We start from the raw sequence: 24,480 nt of genomic DNA, 5'->3' as shown, positions 1-24,480 counted from the left end.
GATTAAAATACCGGACTTAATTTTTATCAATCACTTCTACCGTTTACACTAACTTTGAAACACATTGACATCTCAAGTTCCCCAGCACATGAGCTCGAGCACTATAAAATGTGGACGACCACCCGAGCTCGAGTTTGCGAGTGTTTGGACTGCAGCCCTAAAACATGGTTGAAGATGCCTCAAGCTGAGTAATAACAATCACGACTTTCAAGGGAAAAATAACAAGTACGGTAACTTGATACTCCACAATTGAACAAGTTGATGATGCAATCTGCAAAGCCAAACAGCTACAAGGAATCACCAAAGCAAAGGCAAGAAAAGAGTTCACGAATCACAATCACCGCATGATCAAACAAGAAGATCTGCAGATTCAACTTTACCTTGTTATATTGGAAAATGAAAATCAAGATAGACCGATTACTCTTCCCGTAGTGGTATCAAGATCTATATCGTAAAAGCAAGGCCTGGTTGGTAAGCCAGGCATTGTACTCATTGTTCCGACTAAAGGATAGATGAAGCCTGCTCCAATGCTTCCTCTCACATCTCTGATTGGTAGAACGAACCCGCTAGGCGCTCCCTTTGCTGAAGCATTGTCTGAGAATGAATATTGGGTCTTCGCCATGCAGATTGGCAATCCACTGAATCCTTGTTTGCTATACATCTCAATCTGTTTCTCTGCCTATTTTATCCAAAACAATAAACAAAAACTAAGCTTCTGTCTACTCCTTGTTTCTCAATGACCAAATTAAACTATAATCAATTGCTACACTTATAATGAAATCTCTCTACATTTATCCTCATTAAAGTCTAAAACAGATCATTTGCAACTCCATTGTGCTTATGTAGTCCAAATCCCGACTCATCAAATTTTCCATTCAATATTATTCAACTGATATGGTCTCATGTGGTTCCCAAAATTTATTCCTGGTGAACCTAACATTGGTGTTGAAATAAAATTTGAGGATGATATGAAGGTTTTCTACCCCAATTGCACATCATGCAGAACCCTAGAAACTTCCCATCACTAATAAGGCTATCAGTCATTTCTAAGTATTCGTGATTTTCTTCTAGTTTCTGATTATTTCTCCTAAGGAAACATTTATATTTCAATCATGTCTTAGATAAACATAAGCAAAGAGCATAGAACATGGAAAAAGATTTATAAAGCTATATTGATTCGATACCTGCTCCGAGTACTCTACACCACTAGCTCCATATGACTTTGCTATCGCCTCTATTTTCTCCTTGATACTCGCATCCAGAGGATACAAGAATTTTAAAGGTTGTGTAACATTCTCGCAGGCTTTCTGAACTGCAATTCCAAGGTCAACCTGAAATTTCAAATGCCAAATGTTTTATTCACTTATGTCAAATGACGATCCAAGCAAGAAGCATATCTGAATATACAATCATAAGGTAGAGAGAGAACTAACCGCTCCTTTCCCTCCATGGGCATGATGTGTACAAATTACCGCATCAAAAGCACCAGCGGATAATGCCATACTCCTGACTGCATTGAGTTCAGCCTCTGAGTCAGTTGAAAACTTGTTCAAAGCCACCACCACATTAACCCCATAAGCTTTTGTGTTTGAAATGTGTCGTGCTAAATTAACGCAGCCAGCTTCAACAAGAGCCACATTCTCGGTCACATAAGCACGGTCAAGTGGCTTTCCAGCAACCACTGCAGGCCCTCCACCATGCATTTTGAGGGCCCTAATGGTTGCCACGATAATTGCACAATGAGGCTTTAAACCACTGTACCTACACTTTATATTCATAAATTTTTCAGTCCCTATATCAGCACCAAACCCTGCTTCTGTAACCACAAACCCGCCTGGCCCCACAAGCTTAAGGGCAATTTCATCTGCAACAATCGATGAGTTTCCATGAGCGATATTTGCAAAGGGACCTGCATGAACCAGAACAGGGGTACCCTCCAGAGTCTGCATAAGTGTAGGATTGATGGCATCTTTCATTAACACGGTCAGAGCACCTCCAAGTCCAAGGTCATCGGCAGTGATGGGATCACCAGCTTTGCTATTCCCAATTACCATTTTACCAAGCCTCTCCCTCATATCAGATAGGGAAGTTGTGAGAGCCAAGACTGCCATAATTTCACTAGCAACTGAGATGTCAAACCCTGTCTCTCTTACCATACCTTTCTCTTCATGGCCCTGACCAACAGTAATTTTCCTCAAGAAACGGTCATTCACATCCATAACTCTTCGCCATGTAATGGATTCAGGATCTATATCAAGCCTGGCAAACCTTTTAACTTCTTCTTGAGTAAGCTCTTCAGGCACAGATTTTGAGATACCTAGCTTTTTCAACCGCCTAAGCATGATATCGTTGAAGCTCCGTTTCCCCTCTTTATTTGGTGGACATAAGCGGTTAAAAAGAGCTTTATCAGATTGAGACGATTCATGGAATATTCTAGTATCAATGGCAGCAGCAAGAAGGTTATTTGAAGCCGTTATTGCATGGATGTCCCCTGTCATATGAAGATTGAATTCATCCATCGGAATCACTTGGCTATAGCCTCCACCCGCTGCACCCCCTTTGATCCCAAATGTTGGTCCTTGTGAGGGCTGACGTAGGCATGTGACCACCTACAAATCCAAACATAACAAATAAGCAAGCAAAAACTCTTTACATTTGATGTTAACTAAATTACTTCACATTAGATTGCAAATGGTAATTATGTCAAACGGCAAATCATTTTAGGGCCAGTATTATCCCACTATATGTGATTGAAGCATGTGAGCTAAAACACACGAGAATCAACATACTTTTCATCGTCTACTAAGGTGAAACAGTGGAAAACAACCAAGCAAGCTAGCGAATCTATTAAAATCAGAAGAAATCAAGTGTAAACTGTTAGACAACGATACCTTTTTATTGAGAAAAGCTCCGAGTGCCTGACAGAGACCAACGGTAGTAGTGGACTTGCCTTCACCCAGAGGCGTCGGAGTGATTCCCCCAACAACCACATAATAACCGTCTCCATTTCCTCCATGTTCATCCAGCGCCGACAGCAGCACCTACAATTTAACTGAAATCAGCTCAACCGTTTCCAAAACACCGAAAGAGATCTAAAGCAACCATGAATCAAGCACATCGCGAAAGCTACAGAAGAGCAGAAATAGACATCAGCTAACAGTAATCAATCACAACACAAAACACCTCTGTGTAAGCTAGATTAACCTTTTATCGATTATGTCTACAAAAGAGCAGATGATTACAATCGCGATCACACACACAGAGAAGATATACTTAAAATTAATTACCTTAGCCTTGTATTTTCCATACAAATCGTAATGTTGCGGGCTGAGATTGAGATCCTGAGCGATCTCGGAGATGTGAAGAGGCTCGATGGAGTTGGCTATGTCGATATCGGCCGGAACCGGCGAGACCACTTCGAGTTTCCTTGTTGTCTTTCCCATTCTGTCTCTCAGTCTCACTCTATCAGGGCGAAATTGAATGATTGAATTGGTGTTATCAATTCGCAATAAATTGGGATATGTGTTTTGCAATAAATTGGGATGAGACTTCATTTCCAGCTAATGATTATCTGCCACGCTAGCTTAGGAAAATAGTAAAATTTAAAAATGAGAATAAGGATTTGAAGGTGCGATATCGACGACTGCTTGTCCGCCACGTGGAAAATAAAATGAAAAAATAAAATGGAGATGCGGTGTATCGTCCCCGTACCTGCTCTAGCATCTGGGCTACACCCCCATGTTGGACTAATCTAGTCTGGTTTTACATAATGATAATGCTGAATTGGATTATGAAAGAATTTAATGGTTAAGGAACAAAATAGCATAATGGTTTTTTGGATTTGATTTGTTAAGAAGTAGGGGGGAATGGGATGGATTTTATTTATGAAAACTATTAAATTATTTATTAGGGAGATCAGTTTTTATTAATTCGGGTCAAATAAATTTATAGTTTTATACAAAATATATCATACTCCGATTAGTTGATTTTAATTGATCTGTGAGCTATATGCATATATTGTAGTATATAGAAGTCCTTACTCATAAGTCATATCCTAGAATACATCACCATTACAAAAAATGCAAATCACACAATATGGACCAAGATTCAAGATGCGTAAAACAATGGAGGAGTACATTATTTAAATCCAAACTCAGTGAAATACAGATAAAAATACAAATATGTACAGGCTTGAGTTTCCTGTGCCAATATTAGCAAGAGTTATTTCTAATGAAAAATGCTCAAAATCACATAATGGTGAGCAGGCACTGGGCAGCAGAGTATTCCACAAAATACAAGCAAAAGGAGGAGAACAAAATGCAGCAAGCTAAAAACAAAAAAACCAAAGCCTATCAAATCCTTCGCTATCTACACCAATCCCACCAAGTCCTTACGACCATAAAACAAAAAACCATCAAAGAACAAACACGAGTTTCTTAACAAGAAATCGTTCGCAACTCATCAAATAAGTTTCTCAACATAGAACCACTTTTAACTCTGAGCCTCTGTATGTTAGTATTCTTCATTCGAGATTTCCACATATATTATAGAAAATGTGTCAATGGGAGAGGCACTGCAATGGCTGGAGAGTGCATACCTTATTCAAAAAGGTTAAATGTTTGCTCATCCTTCCATACCAGCTGCAGCCAAAACTTTAGAATCATGCAATATCATCATCTTAAAGAAAGAAAAGACGGGTAGGAATATGCATCCGGCCCTAATTTCTACCCTTCTTTCCTCATAAAGCATTTCCATAATATCGACTGCATAACATAAACTATCGATGCAAAATAAACAAAGCCACAGGGAGACATCAGTTACTATGGCAGTACTGGTTGTCAATGTATTCATATACTACCACTGTTGCCATTACATAGTACCCAAGATAATGAGCCAAAACAGACATCAATGGTATAGGACAAAAGTTTATGTGATACGGGACTGGGGTACATCAAAATTTCAACAAGGTTGTTGAACACTACTTTTCATGCTCAAATCGGACAAGGAGTTGACTTCCCAAAAGAGGAAGGAAGACACACTAAAAGAAAACACAATAAGCTTTACATCTTCTTCCATGTCTAGCACCGTGTCAAGATACTATAAATCCATGGATAAGCTATGTTGATATTGGGGATTGGGCAAACGAACACGGAATGACAATAGCAGAAATCAACATGAGGAATCTAAATAAAATAATGATCTTAAGGATTACAGTTTTGATATAAGAATAAGATGCTCTGATATATGCTTAGAACTGTTGCAAAGATGCTACACATAACACAGAAACAGGCAGTAAGCATTGGAAATAGAAATCATAAAGATTTTCCTATTTGACTTTATATCACTATTGTAGGGTAAGAGAACTTACCTCCAACATAGCAGGCAACTAGGAGAAGATCTACTGACAGTAAGATTGTAATTTTCTAAAAACTTATACCAAAATTTTACTTTTCATTGTTTTCATCAGTTTTGATGTCCTCATATACTACCATTGTCATTACATAGCCTAGATAATGAGCCAACACAGACGACAATGGTATAGGACAAAAGTTTATGTAATACTGAACTAATGAACATCAAAACCTCAACAAGGTTGTTGAGTCTTGCAGCACACTGAAAGAAAACACAATAATCTTTACATCTTCTTCAATGTCTAGCGTCGTACCAAGGTGCTATGAATTCAGGGTAAGCTATGTTGATATTGGGAAAACATGGTCCAATAACAGAATATATATCAACATGAGGAATCAAAATGAAAAAATATTATCTTAAGAATTATGGTATTGATATATGAATAAGATGCTCTGATATATGCTTAGAACTGTTGCAAACATGCTATGCGTAACAGAAATACAGGCAGTAAGCATGGGAGATAAAAATTATCAAGATTATCCTATGTGACTTTATACTCCTATCATTTTTTGTAGGGTAAAAGAAGTACTTGCCTCCAATATAGCAGGCAACCAGGGGAAGATCTACTGACAGTAAGATTGTAATTTCCTCAAAACTTATACCAGAATTTTACTTTTCATAGTTTTCATCATTTTTTCAATAGATTGAACAAAAATCTCACTTACCTTTGCCATATATGTAAAAGTTAATTCCTATCATTGCAATGTTCCTCCAATCAAAATTTCATTTATTAATAAATATAAGAATGGAACATAAATAAAAAATCTACTTATTCCATCCCATTCTACCACCCCCTTTTCTAACCCTGTTTGTGAAATGAAACGAAACCATATCCACCCCCTCACTAAATGATAGGAGACACTAAAAACTCTATAGGAATTATTCCTTCTAATTTTCTAAATTTCTTCAAAGAAAACCTCTTGCCTTTCTACCTATTAGGCCCATCCCTGCTCCAGCGCTAACTTTGCAAAAGATTAACTAAAAAGACAAACTCTGTACAAAAGACGCTGTCCCCGACCATGACAGCAAGCTATAGAAGAACAGCTCCATATATTTGCACAAGACTGCTTTTCCATTTATCTGCAAGGCAAGTTGACAAGAATCAGATGAGCATCTCTACTAGTGCCTGGAATCCTGGATAAAAATTGGACATTGCATGAAAGGCATCAAAACAAGCAGTCCATATAAAAAATTACAAGTCGAAACTGGCTACTTCTATATTGTATAAAAGAAGAAAGAAACAAGCATTCAAAAACCATGCTAGTACAAAATTATACGGCCAGGGTTGTAGTAAGTAGGAGTAACTTTTGTTTTGCTTTTGCTCGTTACACTTCAGAAAGAGAAGCTCATTATGATTTATGAAGCATAATTACCACATTTGATATAGAAAACTGAGGCTTTTCAACCCAGTACGGCACAGCAAATGAACTTCGCTATGTTTGCTTAAAGATGATCCTACAATAGCCACCATAGCAAAGATAGCATATACTCCAATTCGTGTGTTTCAAAGACGCCAAATGAAATGCCGTGTTATTTCTTGACAGAAATTCATCCCAAAAATCAACAATCAATCTATCTCCTATCCATACCAGACTCCTTCATCGGTGATCCCCCCACAGCCGCCGACCGAGCAGGGCTTCAATTTGAAGGTGCTGCTGCCTGCCTCATAACCACGCTGATGCTGCTCACCTTCTACGGCAAGCCGAGGAAGAGGGGAAAATGGCGGTGTGCCACTTGATTTTCAACGAAAATTACCAACAGGTCATTACATTTGGCGTGTTTGAAACACGCCAACCCAATTGTCTTGACCAATCTGTAAACACGCACGTTTTTCCCCTTTACATAATGCAAAAAAAAAGGTTCCCTTTTTTTCCATAACCACCCTGAATTCGAATTTTGCCTATGTATTAATGTAGAAGACCACTGGACAGTCAATTTAACAGCACACATACAAAATGCATTCTACAGTTCCCTAGAGGAGCAATAATTCACCAAACACAGTATACAACTACTCTCCATATTAAACACATATAAATAATAAAACGACAGAATCTCACATGAATAATGAAACGAAGTATAGAAGCAACATAACTCACAACAAATGCAAAGAACAACACAGAGCAAACATGATCAAATTATGAATACAGACACACAAACGGACATGCAAGCAATTGAAATGCCACAGATGACTCATAAACACTTACCAACAGAGCTCATGCGTCTCTCATCAAGGTATCCCCATCCGCATCGCGCGCGATCACTGATGCCCATCTCCGAAACCTTCGAATTTTGTAGGGCAATTCGCGACGGCACATGGGGCAAGTCTTCTTCCTCCGGAGCCACGGCGCGAGACAATCCTTGTGAAAATAATGCTTGCACGGCGTCACACTAGCTGCATCGGAGCTAATATCGAAATCCTCTAGGCAAATTGAGCACGGCTGCGTCGACGGAGCTGCTGAAGTAGTGCTACTGATAACAGCAGGAGGAGGATCGTCCTTGCGCCGCCGCGTAGAGCGGGAGGAAGGAGGAAGAGGAGGAGGACGACTACGAGGCGCTGCGCAAATTGTGTGGTGGGAGATGAGGTGGCGGAGGTGGCAGCGAGGGCAGCGGAAGGAGGAGGGGAAGGCGGATGATGACGTGTCCGAGTCTGCGATCGCGGCAGCGGTGGGGGAAATATGGAAGGGGTAATTGCAGTTGTAGCACACGTAGGAGCGGCGGAGTAAGGCGGTGGCGCCGGAGAAAGAGGAGGCGACGCCGAATGCCGGAATTGAACGGAGAATCGGTGGCTGCATTGGTGATGTCTCCGCGAATTCTACTCTTTTTATTTTCCAACTTTTATTCAGTAAAAATATTCACATGGTGATTGGCGTTGGTAAGGGGGAAAATCGGGTTTATGGGGGAGTTTACACTAAATATTACGTAAATGTACCCATTTTGTTATCTATTCCACAAATGGGAAAAACGCCAACCACATTGGCGTTTTTATTAGTAAATACGCCAACGTCATTGGCGTGTTTTAAGGTAAATACGCCAACGATGATGGCGTTTTATACTTGTGCCGTATTTTGGGTGTATGCTCTCGGATTGTAATTACGATTAAACACGCCAACTTGGTTGGCGTGTATAAATAAAAAAACGCATTTGTAAATGGCGTGTTTTCTTTGTTGAAACGCCGAACATATTGACGTTTTGTAAAAGACGCCAACCGGAGTGGCGTATTTACTTAATCATGAAAAACGCCATTCTGAGTGGCGTGTTTAATCAGACTGATATACCAGGCGTTCCTCCCCCAAATCGCGAAAACCTCACAACACACAGCCTTCGCGATTTCTCCAGCTGCGCGCCTTCTCTCCGTGATTTCGGCCTACATTCATCAATCGGTGCTATTCTCCCCCAAATTCATCTATTTTATTCGGTTAGTATGCTTACCTTTTACATAATTATAGTAATTGGTGGATAGCTAGGGTTTGTAATGGGTTGTGAATTGAGTAGAAAATATTATGCATTTTGGATTGGTTGAATGATATTATTGTTGATTATTATGTTGGATTGTGTTGGGTTTAAGTTAATTTGTGTATAAATTTGATTATAAGCCTAAACCCTAGGGTTTTTATAGCTAAAAAATTGGGCAAATTGTTTTGTTATGTGATTTTGTGGGTTTTGGTTGATTAGTTTAGATTGTTAAATTGTTTATATTGTTAGGTTTGTCAAATTGAAATTGGACAAATTGAAAATGTTAGGTTAGGCAAAATTGAAATTGGTAGGTTGGGCGAATTGTTAATTGAAATTGTTAATTTGTGTAGGTGAATTGGTTTATGATTTTGAATGTGCAATGTTGTGTAACTTGCTTATTTGATGTTGGTGTTCAATTTTGTGATATTGGATTAAATTGTATCTAATTATTGAAATGGTTTATGGTTGGTTATTGTTGAATTTGGTTTATGAAATTGGATTAAATGTTATGGTTGGTTATTGTTGAATTTGAATTATGTAGGTAAATTATGGCATCATCTTCAACCTCTCGTCGTCGGCTTGCATGTGTCCTGCGGATCCATCTGTATTATATTTTCAGAGACAACACGTCTCTAACAACATATGGGCAGGAGTTCCATCCGAAGATGTACGCTGCCGACGATTTGAAGGAAAAATTTGGGATGTTCCCATCCAGCAACATGTCTTGACAATAGTGGACCAGATGGGGTTTGGGGGTAAAGGTGTGGTAAACCAAAGAAATTGACCACCATCTTATCACAGCTCTGATTGAACGTTGGAGGCCAGAGACTCACACGTTTCACTTTCCAGTCGGTGAAGCGACTGTGACACTGGAAGACGTGGAGGTCTTATGGGGCCTGAAGTTGATGGAGAGGCTCTGACAACTTACATCCCCCGACGGACGCGGGATATTGGACGGACAGGTGTATGGATTTTCTAGGATTCATACCGGAAGCATCCGAGTTGAAGGAAATGGCTTTTAAGCAGACGAGCTTATCGCGCCAATTGAGGATTGAGCTGTCTAATGACCACGAACACTACATATATGCTCAGCGGGCTCGTATCTATTGTCTGCTATTACTTGGTGGTCTGATGATCCCCAACGCCACCGGAAATAAAATTCCGTTCTTCTACCTACACTTTTTCATGGATATAGAACGGTGTTCTACATATAGCTGGGGTGGGGCGACGCTTGCTTGCTTGTACCACAATTTGTGTGAAGCGGCCGTTGGTAAGAGGACGGATGTAGGGGAGCCTTAACTCTATTACAACTTTGGGCTTGGGAGAGAATCCCAAATATTAGACCGAGGATGCTAGATCCCGTGCATACAGACTATCTACCATGTGCAAGCGCGTAAGTTGTTCATTAATTGCGTTTTTAAACTTAATGTTCATCAATTTTCGTGTTCTTCGCTCATAATTTAAATTTTTTAGATGGAATGGCCCGGCGTCATATGTAAAAGCACCCGGACATTGTGTTGAAAATTTCCGAGATCAGTTCTCCATGATGCATCCTAATCAGGTACTTCATATATTTATAAAATGTTTTTGTTTTTGTTTTTTTTTTATGGAAATTATTTTGAAAAATTTGTATCACATGTAGTTTATTTGGAGGCCTTATCTCCACCGGAGTTGCCGGAAAGTTGTGATGCCGGTCGTCCTATATGGATGTCGATCACAACGCTTATTTGTTGGAATCTGGCTGAGTCACACCTGCCACACCGAGTGTTGCGCCAATTCGGGATTGTCCAACCGTATATCCCGGATCTCCCCCGGTTCCACGGTTCTGATTTTTTGAAACAGGATCGCCGTGGAAAAGCTGGTCGGAATTGGGTTCAATGGCACGCCAATTATATACAGGAGTGGGACAACAGACACTTTACGATATGGACTGATCTGGAGGACAGTACTGAGCCTGTTGCAACGGAAGAATATATGAATTGGTTTCGCCAGATCACTGTGGTGTATTTACCAAACCCGGCGTGCATGCTGAAGAGGGATTCCACGAAACCGCATCTTCTCATAACTTTACGGTACATTATTTATACTTAACTAAACCCTGATTACTTATTCAAATTCATATTATGATATGTACTTAACTTTGAAAATTGTAGGTGGAGACGCTTCACAAAATACGTCACTTTCTAAGTGGCCGAGCTGCGACAGGACATTTCTGTCCGGATATGGAAACCATTTCGAGGATGGTTGAAGAAGGACTGCAGATATCCGGGGAGCCTCAGCTGATGGACTACCCTCTTCGCAGCGCTCTGCAATGGACGTGGACGTACCCATAAGGCAAAAGGCAAACGACGAACCAAGCAGAAAACCGTCCGCGGAGAGTCGTCATCTCAGTTCGTACACGACTCCGATGACGATTTTGAGGACCCACCTCCACCGAGCTCTGCACTTCGAGGCCGTCATTCTATTAGCCATACCGGTGGTACCGGAGAAGATATGGCCTCAGTGATGTCCCCGCTTCTCCACCGCGGTCGTCTGTGCAGGAGGATCTTGAGAACGCTGTTGTTCAAGATACTCCTCCCTCAAGGATCCCTAGATCTACATCTACTATTGGGAAGGGGATACGGCGTCTGTTTATGCGGAAACGTCGTGACGATTGAACTAATTTGAACTCTTGATATTACTGTAATTTGATATTGATGTTTTTTCATTTGATTTGAACTCATTGATTTTAAGTCTTTATGATTAAGTATTTGGATGTCTGAATTATTATTTCTAGTAGAAATGAAAATGAAAACAGGCAAATAAAGAGATATTGGCGTTTTTGTGAATGTAAGTCTTTGTGAAAAACGCCAATGCTATTGGCGTTTTTAAGTTAGTTTTATTTTGCCCGTTTTTTCTACGACGAATGCGGACATTCTGAACAAACACGCCATTCCCGTTGGCGTTTTTAATAAGACGCCATTCCCGTTGGCGTGTTATTTAAAAACGTCAACGCCATTGGCGTTTTTAAGTTAGTTTTTTCTTTGCTCGTTTTTTCTACGCCGAAAGCGGACATTCTGAACAAACACGCCAGTCCCGTTGGCGTGTTTCAGCAATAACACGCCATTCACGTTGGCGTTTTAAAGTGAAAGACGCAATTAAGTAGGCGTCTCTTTAAACACGCCACTCACATCGGCGTGTCCTATAAAAAAACGCTCCCACAGTTAAGAGTTTTTAATCATTTCATCATTATTCATATATAAGTACATACAAATATTACCCTATACATTAGTCCAAATCTTGCTAAATACAGAAATCAATATTACACAATGCATACGTTCAATTGTCTCGCTTTTCCGCGTAAAAAAGCTACGGATCCCTTCCGATTCTGGCGGTTGAGAGTCTAGACGGAGGAGTCTCTCGCACAACGACATTCTCTAAATCAACCCAAAATATTCGTCTCGCACAGAAGACGAGGTGGAGAATGTGGGACATCACTGAGACCGATGTGTTCGCCTGTACCACCAGTGTGGCTGACAGAGTGACGACCTCGAACTGCAGATCTTGGTGGAGGGGAGGCATAAAATCGTGATCGACATCATCAGTGTGACTGACAGAATGACGACCTCGAATGCATATCTTGTGGAGGTGGAGGCAAAGAATCGTCAGCGGCATCATCTATCAACTGAGTATCTATCCTTGGTGGAGGTGGATGCAAAAAATCGTCAGCGGCATCATCTACCAACTGAGTATCCATCCTTGAATGAGCATTCGGTGCAGTTGCGCCTGTCGTGACCTGGTTGACGGCAATGTTTACATCGCGTCGGGCTCGTGGCTGGTCAGCTTCACGGACATCCATCTGATTAGGAATCCTAGTAGTACGGTATCGACGCGCGACTTTTAGGCATTAACTGAGCTCGTGAACATTGCAAAGTCCATTCAGGCACGGCCCAATAATCTTGGTGTCTGGGTGGATTAAACACCGTAGAATATGGTGTACCCAAACACTTGTGCGGTATACGGGATCAACAAGCGACAGCATGTTGTCGTTTCTAAACGCGCAACTGCGGCTGCATGTGAAACATGGAAGTCTCCACATCTGCCACTTTTGACATTTGCAGTGCGAGTCCAAGTACTTTACCTTCCACTTATTAGCGCCCTTTCCACCAATTCGACGCTTTGTTCGAACCACATAATGCCCTGCAATTGTGTTGGGTGCTCTCACATTATGCAATTGACTTTTGCATCATTTTGCACACCTTTTCATGCGCCCACGGGGTAAGTGGTGTGGCACACTGTGTTGATGCAATTGACCGTCATTGAACCATTCTATTGTCCTCCAGAATATCATATCAATGCAAGCTTTAATTGGGAGTTGTCTTGCGCCTCTCAACACATTGTTGTAAGATTCCACCATATAGTGGAAACCTCACCCCATCTTTTGTGTTTTGTCGTACGCCAGATTCCATTTTTCTAACTCCACGGCATCAAGGTACTGCAAAGCCTCGTTGTTGACGTTTCGAAGTAAACGACGTCTGATCTTAAACTTGCGCTTCTTGGTAGCAATACCAATTTTCCAAACATCTTTTGACCATGATACCTTTTGTGATTCTGCAAAACATTCTTTCTAACATGTACCAGCAAAATCTGTGATGACCCACATTGGTTCTTCTTCCATATGGGAGAATTCATTGCATCTATGATTCCCACATGCCTATCAGATATGACACATATTTCATGTTTTGCTACATGAAGTCTAATGCGTTCCATAAACCAATTCCAACTTTCTTTGGTTTCCTCATCAACAATGGCATATGCAACAGGCAAAACATTTCTTATTAGCATCAAATCCAACGGCAATAAGAATTTTACTCGACATCGTCCACGTAGATGAGTTCCATCAACCGTTTAAAACTCGGTTGCATAGTTGAAAAGCCTCCACAGCTGGTCCAAAAAGCCCAGAATACGTACTTGAATACCTTGTTCATACCATTGCTTAATATGTCATCGTGCATCCATTCCACAATTTGTGTCAGGATTTTGTCTTTGCACTTCATTCAAATTAAGCTGGTAAAACTTTGAACGACCACTCCCATCCACCGTATACAAGCTCAATCGCTGTCCTCCGAGCATACCATGCTTTCTTGTAACTAACTTTGACATGAAATCTATTTTCAATATCCGCCACAATTGCTTTTACCTTGTAGCAAGGATCGTTTTCTATCTGATGGCGAACACTCAACGCTATCATACCCGACGAAAGATTAGCGTGGCCATTATATAGTTACGATCCCCCATGCAAGTATGAGCAGTGCTGAACACTCTAATTTGCCAGTGTTCATCATGCTTTCCTCAGTGTGCTCGCACTCCCACAAACATTTAGGTAAGGACGTACTTTTCGGATTTCCCTGTGGCCACTTACAAACTGCATGCCATCTCTTTCCTTTACTTTCAACAACTGTATATTGTCGGATTTTTTCCAAATGCCAATGAGTCACAGCTGCCTCAATTCCAAACTTCGTTCTAAATTTAGTATGCAAACCGACATTGGTAGGATCCTTTTCACTCAATAATGCACACTGGGATCATCACGCTCAAAGTTTTTGGATCAAAACTATCATATGGACCTGGTAAGGTGCGAAAGTAGTTGATTCCAGGCTGTGGAACTGTGAACTACTCTTCCTCCAACTGCCCTTCCACACTGATGTTTCTCCAACTGCTGTTTCTCCAAGTGGAATGGATGGTCTTGAAGCAACAAATTGTTCATCATCCGACGGATCACCATCTGAGTCTGTACTAACCGTGTCGGAATCTTCAGAATTATAAGGTGATTGTGGATCAAGAAAGTCGGCTTTATCAGGACCTATTATGTCCTCCACCACATCACAATTGTCACGATCCCTAAATGCACGCCTCCAGCTTCAAAATCTTGTGTTGCAGCTAAATATGGTTCTTCGGCTCTCGTAGACGTACCAACATCAAAATCTTGTGTTGCAGCAAAATATGGTTCTTGGGCTCTCGTTGACGTACCAGCATCATAACTTATGACATGATGACTATGATGTTGAGTAATTGCCGAATACTCAACATATAATTCAATTACACCTCCAATAACCATACTCTCACTAAACATTAGTTGCATGCATACTTCTTCTAGTTGAACACCTATAAACGTGACTCCGGATCCAAAGCATATAGTACGTTTCCATATTATTTGAATATTGTTTTCATATATGCTTATCCCCATCCTTTCACAAATTTTTTCCACAAGGTCATCGTACGAAATTGTTTCATCCAACATAATGAATCCTTTAGCAAAAGGAGGATCATACGAAATAACTGCTCCGGGAATTATCTTTCCACCCCAATATAAATTGACACACCACGTCATACTATCTGCAATAATGTAAAACACAAATAAATATGTATTATTTTTACATTCATCATTATGTAGAGTCAGCCAAAAAATTGACAAAATAATTCTATTAAATACACTACAATATGTATTATCATAACAATCCATAAAATATACTATAACATATAATAGCATAACAATTGGTCAAAATATTTCCATTAAAATATATACTATCATAATAATCCATCAAAATATTAGTGTACCCATAATAATTGGTCAAACTATTATATTAATTACACTACAATATATATTATCACAACAATCAATCAAATATTGGAAGACTAATGTTTAGAAGAATGAGTCTAAAATTTGATATACTAACCGATTAGAAGGACTAATGGTTGAAAGAATTAGCCAAATTCAAAATATCCACGCTTAAATCCACCACCGGGTCGACCCGAGCGAAAGGTTTTTATGCGTTTGGGAAGGGTTTTCGCGTTTTGGGAGGGAAAGTGTTTAGGGTCGCGATGTTGGGGGAGATCTGATAAGGATATGGTTCAACAGAAACACGCCGCTCAAATTGGCGTTTTTAAGCATAACACGCCAACCTCAGTGGCGTTTTTATTAATTAAACACGCCAACTACATTGGCGTTTTACCTTAAAACACGCCAACTTCATTGGCGTTTTTTCCCGCCGCTGTATTTGGCGAAAATACACCTCCAATACGACGCGAAGATAAACGCCAATGAGGTTGGCGTTTTTACTAATAGAAACGCCAATGTGGTTGGCGTTTTTCCCATTTTTGGAATAGATAACAAAATGGGTACATTTACGTAATCTTTAGTGTAAAGTGCCCCATAAACCCGATTTTCCCGTTGGTAAGGATCCCATATCCTAATCCATCTCCTAATACATACACATAAACATGATAAATGATGGTGGGGTCCATCACTTATATTTGTGTGTATACATTAGGACATGGATTAGAATTTACCGTAGGTGATCCTCTCCGAGTTGGCGTGGGCTGAAAGCGACGTGGATGAAAGTCTATATTCATATGGTAATAATTAACCTAATCAAATTTCAATCACATTCGCGATATGAGATAATAATGTTTCTATATTTCGCTGACAAGAAAAGTCAATTTGGTTTTTGAACTAATAACCGATTGCTTCGATTTCAGTCAATGGCAGACACATAAAATTATTTAATAACCGATTGCTTTGATTTCAGTCGAGGGCAGACACATAAAATTATTTTAGTAGTGTCTTTATATTCTCATTGTTAAGTTTGAAATTCTACAATAATAATTTTAGTATACTTTGTTGACAATAAAAAACACTTTCTATAAAAAAAATTAAAGGACCATGGTTCTATTTTGAACTTGGTATGGGCTTGATCCCGTTAGCGGTCCATCTTTTTATGCCAATGCTTTCTAGTTACAGGTTTTGGGTGGTTTTGGCTAGTTATTTATTGATATGAAATCGATTTTTCTCATTTTAGCTCGTAAGAGATAATTACAGTTTCATGATTGGAACCATTGGATTCTCTAGTTTAACTACGCATTCATATTAGCATGAAAAAAAACATTAATGCAATAGATCAAATTTTGAAAATATATTGTATAACACAAGAAACGCATCATCACAATCACTAAGACCATCAGCAGTGGGGCGCCCTATGGCGCGCCACGTCAGCATTTTATCCTCCTCTTTCTCCACCTGCAGTGGGCGCCCTATGGCGCGCCCCATCATCAATTTTGTAATATTTACAAAATACATACGAATTAAAAAAAACTAAAATACATTTAAAATACGAATTTTAAAAACTTCATTCATTTAATAAAAATTAATACATTACAATGCGAAAATAATAAAAAAACGCAAACTCAGCGACGACGGTTACGAGCCCACACTTCTTCAATCATGTCGCTCATGAGCTGCGCATGCTCCTGTTGGTTGCGCATTGAGGCCTGCCTAGATAAAACCTCATCGAAACCTAACGGTAACCCTCTATCGGGTGTCTCGGTCGATGTGCCGACAGAGCTAGATGCACGGTCGTCGTCATTCCAATCGGTGATGCTTCCGCCTTCACTCTCGACTATCATATTGTGCATGATTATGCACGCATATATGACATCGGCGATGACTTCCTTGTACCAGAAACGAGCCGGCCCTTTCACAATTGTGATCAATGAATGCAAAAGTTATATGTCGGACATGCACAATCGCAATCACTACAACACACTTCAAAACACAATGCAACATGTTTAGTGAGAAAATTCTTTTAATGCAAAACGAATTTATGTGTAATGCAAATTACATATTGTTGTAAATGCTAATATTAGTGTGAATGAATAAGATGCTGGTATATTAATATTAATTAAGAAAACTGATATTTTGAGAGATTACTTCCATATGAAAAATAATGAACAAAGTCAGCAATTGAAAATAAAAAATAAGACAAAAATATACTTAGCTTTGCAAAACATGTAAATGACGTAATTTTACCTAATCAATTTCTATAATACTAAATATCAGGATATAAATATGTATGTGTTTTACGATAATAAGGCCATCCACAATAACGCCTAGCGCACCGCCTAGCCGAGCGTCGACGCTAGGCGGTCTATTGCAACCGCCCAGCCATTTCCGAAAAAAAACCGCCTAGCGCTCGGCGGTTCCGTGGCTCTGGGCGATCCGCTCGGCGCTATTGCAGCGTCCGGATCGCCTAGCGCGATTTTTTTTTCGAAACACTATATATACGCGCCTTGCACGTCATTTTCATTCGCACCACTTGTTTTAACGAGTACTCTCTCTATCTAAATTTATGTATAAGATCAACAACGGTAAATGGATCTCAACAACGAGCCTACTTCAGGGAGTAGCGGGTCTCAAGCTCAAACTCCCTCGGTATCCGTGGGAAGTGGATGGAGTCAGATGCCACCATACTACAACATGTACCCGTGGCAGCAGATGATGCCTGGGATTCCAGCCGTGGGGAGTCCGCCGGGGCCCGGGGGGGTTTTCGGCGATGTCGGGGTGGGCACCCAGTGTCCAGATGATGCCGGGGTGGGCACCCGGGATGCAGATGATGCCCCGGGGGTACATGCGACGCAAGGGATGCTCGGGGGGGTACAGGCGACGCAAGGGACGTTGGCTGGCCGAAGAAGCAACGACTGAACTATACCGGTGATTTCAGCGGCAGCAGCGGTGGTTCCCACGACCTCCCCGAGACGGCCCAGGAGGTCCCAACCCCTCGTTCGTTCGCTCGCCGAACTCGCCCGGTTGGGCACAAGCGGGCTCAACGGGAGGCGAGGGGGGTCGCCGGGGGTTCCTAGGAGGTCCAGTCCACATCCCCCTTGACCAATTCACAGCGGATCTCAAATTCTTCGCGCGTCAACAAACGCGCGCTCAGATGGTCAAGATGATGGCCGAATGGCGGGCGGCGGTGGACCTCGTGGGGAAGAGTTTGCTTCAAACATTGCTCCTGAGCATGCAGGACAGCAGGAGGATTTGGAGGCGGCACGGAGGGAAGCCGGCGGGAGTAGAGGCGGCGGCGACGGAGGCGGAGGCGATGGTGGCGACAACGACGGAGGAGACGACGACGGAGCAGAGGAGTGAATTATTGTACTTTTTTTAATTATTGTAATTTTTTAAAATTATTGTACTTTTTAAAATTTTAATAGTATTATTAATGTTTCACGTATATGTATCGTAAATTAAATTCCGTATATTGTGTGATTGTTAATTATTTCATTTTTATATAATTGTTATTAGTGATGTGGCTATTGATGTGACTGAGCTATTTATGATGTGGCTAGGCTATGACTGGGCTATTTATGATGTGGCAGGAGGAGTTTGTGGCTAGGCTATGGCTGGGCTATTGCTGGGCTATTCCTATTGTGGATGGCTGGGCTATGGCTAGACTATTGCTGAGCTATTAATATTAATTAAGAAAACTGATATGTTGAGAGATTACTTCCATATGAAAAATAATGAACAAAGTCAGCAATTGAAAAAAAAAATAAGACAAAAATATACTTAGCTTTGCAAAACATGTAAATGACGTAATTTTACCTAATCAATTTCTATAATACTAAATATCAGGATATAAATCTGAATGTGTTTTACGATAATAATAATGGATGCTATCATATTTTGGCAATAAAATATTACAAAAACATAAAAAATGAGTTATGTAACTTACCATATTGATTGAATCACGCAAATTAGGCCGGTAAATTCGAGTACCCGAACTCGAAATCTCAAAAATATCATACCCAATACCCGATCCGTATGTGAAATCGGGTACCCTAATACCCGACGCGGGTACCCGAACCCAACTAATCAGGTACCCATAAACCCGAAGTTATTATATTTCAAATTTATTTTTTATATAAATTATATTGTGATGAGAATAAAAATTATTAAAGTTAACACAATACTACTATTTATTGAGTATTATTAAAACTCTAAACTTCAATTCTAAATTTCTAATGTTTTAGCTTTCTCTAAATTTCTAATATATATAAAATAGACATTAGACAAATTGACACTACTTAATCTTAAAATAAAGAAATTTTTGGCATAAATTGAAACATAAAAGAGATTAAAACAATTTTTTAAGAGAATAAATTTACCCTAGATTTACCCTACGGGCAATAGGCCCTATACTAAATAAAAATATTTATCACAAATATATAATTAATCGAATTTAATCGGGTATTAGTCGGGTACCATAATACAGGTTTCGGGTACTCTAAACCCGAAAAATTATAACATTAACTACCTAAACCCGTACCCAAACCCATAATTTCGGGTTTCGGGTACCCAAAACCCGTCGGGTATTAGGTCGGGGTTGGGTATACCCGAAACCCGCGGATTAAATTGCAGGCCTAAGCACAATTTTGCAATTTTAGGCAGTAGAAGAACAATATAACCTTGAACAATATATTAGTCTATTTCTAATTGACACAGATCGATGACGTGGCACTATCCTGACCATCTGTTTCAGAAATCGAATGAATTAAACTGGTGGGATGCTGTTCATCAAAATTGAGTTTGCTGCAACGAGTTACCAAAAGTTTGCTGAAACCCTAGTTCCATTTTGAGCAATTCCCGCACAACTCAGAGGTATATTTCCTTCTTCTTCTTTTTTTTGGCTAAAATCTCCGTCTCAATCATTATCCGCGGTGCGATTATTCATAATTGTTTATGAAATTGTTGTTGTCTGATATTTTTGAATTGTGTTTATTTTTTAGTTGTCTGAATGCTGATGTTAATTCGTTGTATTTAGTTGGCGTGTATTCGGTAGGGAAGTGATAGGGTTTTTTGTTGCGTTGATCTGGATTGGACTCGATTTATTAATTTAAAGTGCAACCGATGGGGAGGAAGAAGCCTACAGGTCGTTTCGAGGAGAGCGCCTCTGCTGGGGATAGCGGGGCAGGTAAATCAAATAAGAAGGGGTTTGTGATAGATGATGATGAATACTCTGTCATAACTGAATTATCTGAGGAAACTGTTATTCCTAAAGAGGAGGGTGATGATGCAGCAATTACATTTGGTGTGACAAAAAAGAAGTCAAAGGCAAAGGCAAAAAAGAGTGGAGATAACAGACGTGCTGGTGTTTCAGATTTTGGGTTGTTAGGAGTAGATGATGATGCTGATAGTAAGGAAACAGATGATGAGGATGAAGCATTAGGCTTGCCTGGCATTTATTTTTCTGCGAAGAAGAAGCCTTCTAAGAGTAAAAAGAGTGTCTTTTCTGCATTCGAATTGCTTGCTGGAGAGGAAGAGTGCAGAGATAATGATGAGACTTCCGACGATGATGTTTGTATTACTTTCACTGGTAAAAAGAAGAAGTCATCAAAGGGTTCAAAGAAGACATCATTCAGTTCTGCATTGCTTGAAGAAGAAAATGATGATGCATCTTTTTCAAAGGGTGAAGATGGTTTTGGAAAAGGTGACCAGGAGGATGATATTTTTGCAAATAAATTTTTAGGCAAAAAGAAGTATTCAAAAAAGAAGAATATTGATGATGGTACTGCAGCTGGAATTGGATTTGGTGATGCACCATCTGATATTGTTGAGCATGGTGGTGATTCTAAGGATAACAAGCCAAACAATGAAGAAGTAGCTTCAAAAAACAAAAAGAAGAAAAAGAAAGGTGGGAAAAATCTTCTAGAGGAAGAAGAGGACCTAGACAAGATCCTGGCTGATCTTGGTGCCGGACCTTCTCTCTCTAAACCTCTTCAAGATTCTGCAGTTGCACCTCTTCCAGAGAAGAAGTTACAGAACCAACCTGCAGAACAAGAGGAGGCTGAAGAGGAGGGGTGTGTGGAGACTGCAACATCAAAGAAGAAGAAAAAGAAGAAGGACAAAGACAAAGAGAAGAAGGCATCTGCCGTGGAAGAAAAACCAGAAGATACAAATAGTAAAGTAACTGGTAAGAAAGTCCCGAAGCATGTCAGGGAGATGCAGGAGAGACTTGCTAAACTAAAAGAGGCTGAAGAGACAAAAAAACGGCAAGAAGAAGAGAAGTTGAGAAAAGAAGAAGAGGAAAGGCTTAAACAAGAAGAACTGGATAGATTAGCTGAAGAGAAAAAGCGCTTAAAGAAGGAGAGGGAGAAGGAGAAGCTCCTCAAGAAAAAACAAGAAGGAAAGCTTCTTACAGGGAAGCAGAAAGAAGAGGCTAGGAGGTTAGAGGCAATGAGGAAGCAAATATTAGCTAATGCAAAATTGGATCTACTCACTGGAGAGCTCCAAGGAGACCTCTGTACCAGAAGAAAAAATCCAAGCCCCAAAACCAATCTAATGGAGCAGCTATTTCAGAAAATGGAGAGAGCACAGATGCAAAAGTGATTCGAGAAGATGTTGTGTCGGAGTTGGCTTCTGTTGAAGCAGAGAATGTTGAGGAAGTGGAGTCTCCGAATGCACCAGTTAAATATGAGGTAACTGATGTTGTTGATGATGATGAAGAAGATGATGATGAAGACTGGGATGCCAAAAGTTGGGATGAAGCTGACTTGACGTTACCAGGAAAAAGTGCATTTGCCGATGAAGAAGTTGGTTCTGAATCTGAACCCTTACCTAAGAAGGATATGAAGAACATAGGGACTGCACCTCAAGATGCTGAGCTGCATGCAAGCAAACTAATTGGCTTGGATTTGAAAGTATCTTCAGTTATGCCACCAACGGTGGTGAATGTGGACGTTCAAAAGAACTCTGAGGCAGATGGCAATGAAAAGGACAACAAAAAGAATTCTTCTAATCATGACAAGAATAACAAAATAGGAGCTGATGATGATCAGCCTGTTCACAATGGACAAAACCTTCGGTCTCCTATATGTTGTATTATGGGTCATGTCGATGCTGGAAAAACGAAGTTGCTTGATTGTATTAGAGGTACACACGTCCAAGAAGGTGAGGCAGGTGGGATAACACAGCAAATTGGAGCAACTTATTTCCCTGCCGAGAATATACGGGAGAGAACAAAGGAGCTGAAAGCTGATGCAAAGCTCAATGTCCCGGGTTTGTTAGTGATTGATACCCCTGGACACGAATCTTTCACCAAGTTGCGTACTAGAGGATCAGGATTATGTGATCTTGCAATTTTGGTTGTTGATCTAATGCATGGGTTGGAACCACAGACAATCGAGTCACTCAATCTTTTGAAAAGTGGAAAAACAGACTTTGTAATTGCCTTGAACAAAGTGAGTCACCACGTATCTTGTCGATGCTGAATTCTTTATACCCATGTTGTTACTCTGTTTTCATTAGGTATTTCCTGTCTGGCAATATAGGTGGACCGACTTTATGGCTGGAAGACTTGCCCTAATGCACCCATAGGAAAGGCAATTAAGCAACAATCAAAAGATGTCATGATTGAATTTAACATGAGGCTAACCCAGGTCATATTTATCTCTTGCCTTATCTAGTAGGTCTCACTGTCTCAGCACCAATTTCTTTCTTATGAAATGCGTTTTTCTGCTACAGGTTATCACCCAGTTTAAGGAGCAAGGCCTCAATACTGAGTTGTACTATAAGAACAAAGAAATGGGGGAAACATATAACATTGTACCAACAAGTGCCATAAGGTTTTTCTAATAAGTGTTTTGCTACTATATGTTTCTATCTGGTTTACTATTTCATAAGTTCTCTCTTACTAGGCTATAAGTCTATGCAATTTCTGACTTGTTGGTAATTGTCAACAGTGGCGAGGGTATCCCAGATTTACTGTTACTGCTGGTCCAGTGGGCTCAGAAGACGATGATTAAAAGGCTTACATACAGTGAGGAAGTGCAGGTTTGTTCCCTCACCTGCATTAGAATGAGAATGATACTCCAATGGAAATTCTCACCATTTATCTTCAAAATCTACCACAGTGTACTATTTTGGAGGTTAAAGTGGATGAAGGACATGGGACCACAATTGATGTTATATTAGTAAACGGCGTGCTTCATGAAGGGGATCAAATAGTTGTTGGTGGAATGCAGGTATGCATCCCATGCTTAATTTCTATTTTTGGGTTCTTTGGGTGAAGTTATTCACAAGCATTCTGATGGCTTTTTTGGTGCAGGGACCAATTGTTACCTCAATTAGAGCATTGCTAACACCCCACCCCATGAGAGAGTTTAGAGTCAAGGTGAAACTTCGCACTCTATTTTTAGTGGAGGAATTGGCTTTGGTTTTCTAGACCAAATTTTCCTTTCTATTGCTTTAGTAGTTGCTAAGATACCTATTTGTGCATGGAAGTAGTTCTAGAGTATGTTTTGGTTTACTTGGAATTTCAACTGTGGTTTATTGCGTTGGGTGCATGTTTGCAAAAGTTGTCATCTTGTTATGGTGCTGTCACTGCTGTAATACATGCATGCATTGATTGAATTTAATACTTCCATTATTTCTTTCCAGGGAACATATTTGCATCACAAAGAAATCAAGGCTGCCCAATGTATCAAGATTGCTGCACAGGTAACTGTCTCATTCTCATAGCATTCTCACGTAATTAGTATTGTTTTCATCGCAGTACTGTAGGATTTGGGATTGGTAGATTAGGCTGTATGTGATCAGGATCTCCACAATCAGCCCGGAAAAGGAAAAATATTTAACGCACAATGATGTGTTATTTCAATTTTTGTTACTCATTCCTAAGTAGGATTTGGTATTGGCAGAATAGACTGTATGTGATCAGGATCTCCACAATAAGCCTGAAAAAGGAAAAAATGAGTTATGTAACACATGAATGATGTGTTATTTCAATTTTCCCTACCCATTATTAA

At 40.1% G+C, this 24,480-nt stretch overlaps 1 protein-coding gene and 1 pseudogene across 2 annotated transcripts; one reads left to right on the top strand and one right to left on the bottom strand.

The window, feature by feature from the left end:
* Nucleotides 1–185: 185 nt before the first annotated feature.
* On the bottom strand, nt 186–3,525 carry LOC121789530 (formate--tetrahydrofolate ligase-like). Of its 2 annotated transcripts, XM_042187970.1 has the most exons (6): nt 3,288–3,525; nt 2,892–3,041; nt 1,434–2,609; nt 1,185–1,331; nt 381–679; nt 186–271 (listed from the first exon to the last, which is right to left on the bottom strand). In XM_042187970.1, exons 1-5 carry the CDS (start codon nt 3,441–3,443, stop codon nt 404–406), a joined length of 1,905 nt encoding a protein of 634 aa, XP_042043904.1. In that variant the 5' UTR covers nt 3,444–3,525; the 3' UTR covers nt 186–271; nt 381–403. The 2 variants fall into 2 exon arrangements, with proteins under 2 accessions (XP_042043904.1, XP_042043903.1); XM_042187969.1 differs by having other exon boundaries at nt 186–679.
* A 16,669-nt stretch (nt 3,526–20,194) lies between these two features.
* Nucleotides 20,195–24,240, top strand: LOC121789529 (annotated as a pseudogene).
* The last annotated feature ends 240 nt before the right edge of the window (nt 24,241–24,480 follow it).

Source organism: Salvia splendens, unplaced genomic scaffold (assembly GCF_004379255.2).
Source record: "Salvia splendens isolate huo1 unplaced genomic scaffold, SspV2 ctg27, whole genome shotgun sequence".
NCBI lineage: Eukaryota > Viridiplantae > Streptophyta > Magnoliopsida > Lamiales > Lamiaceae > Salvia > Salvia splendens.
This window is presented reverse-complemented; position numbering and strand designations above follow the sequence as displayed.

What these genes read in the sequence shown, in the direction of transcription:
- LOC121789530 (XM_042187969.1), bottom strand. Translation starts at nt 3,443, where the DNA reads ATGGGAAAGACAACAAGGAAACTCGAAGTGGTCTCGCCGGTTCCGGCC. An exon ending in ATGGAAAATACAAGGCTAAG is followed by an intron (nt 3,042 to 3,287) that starts GTAATTAATTTT and finishes GTTAAATTGTAG; the next exon opens with GTGCTGCTGTCGGCGCTGGA. An exon ending in CCCATGGAGGGAAAGGAGCG is followed by an intron (nt 1,332 to 1,433) that starts GTTAGTTCTCTC and finishes TTGAAATTTCAG; the next exon opens with GTTGACCTTGGAATTGCAGT.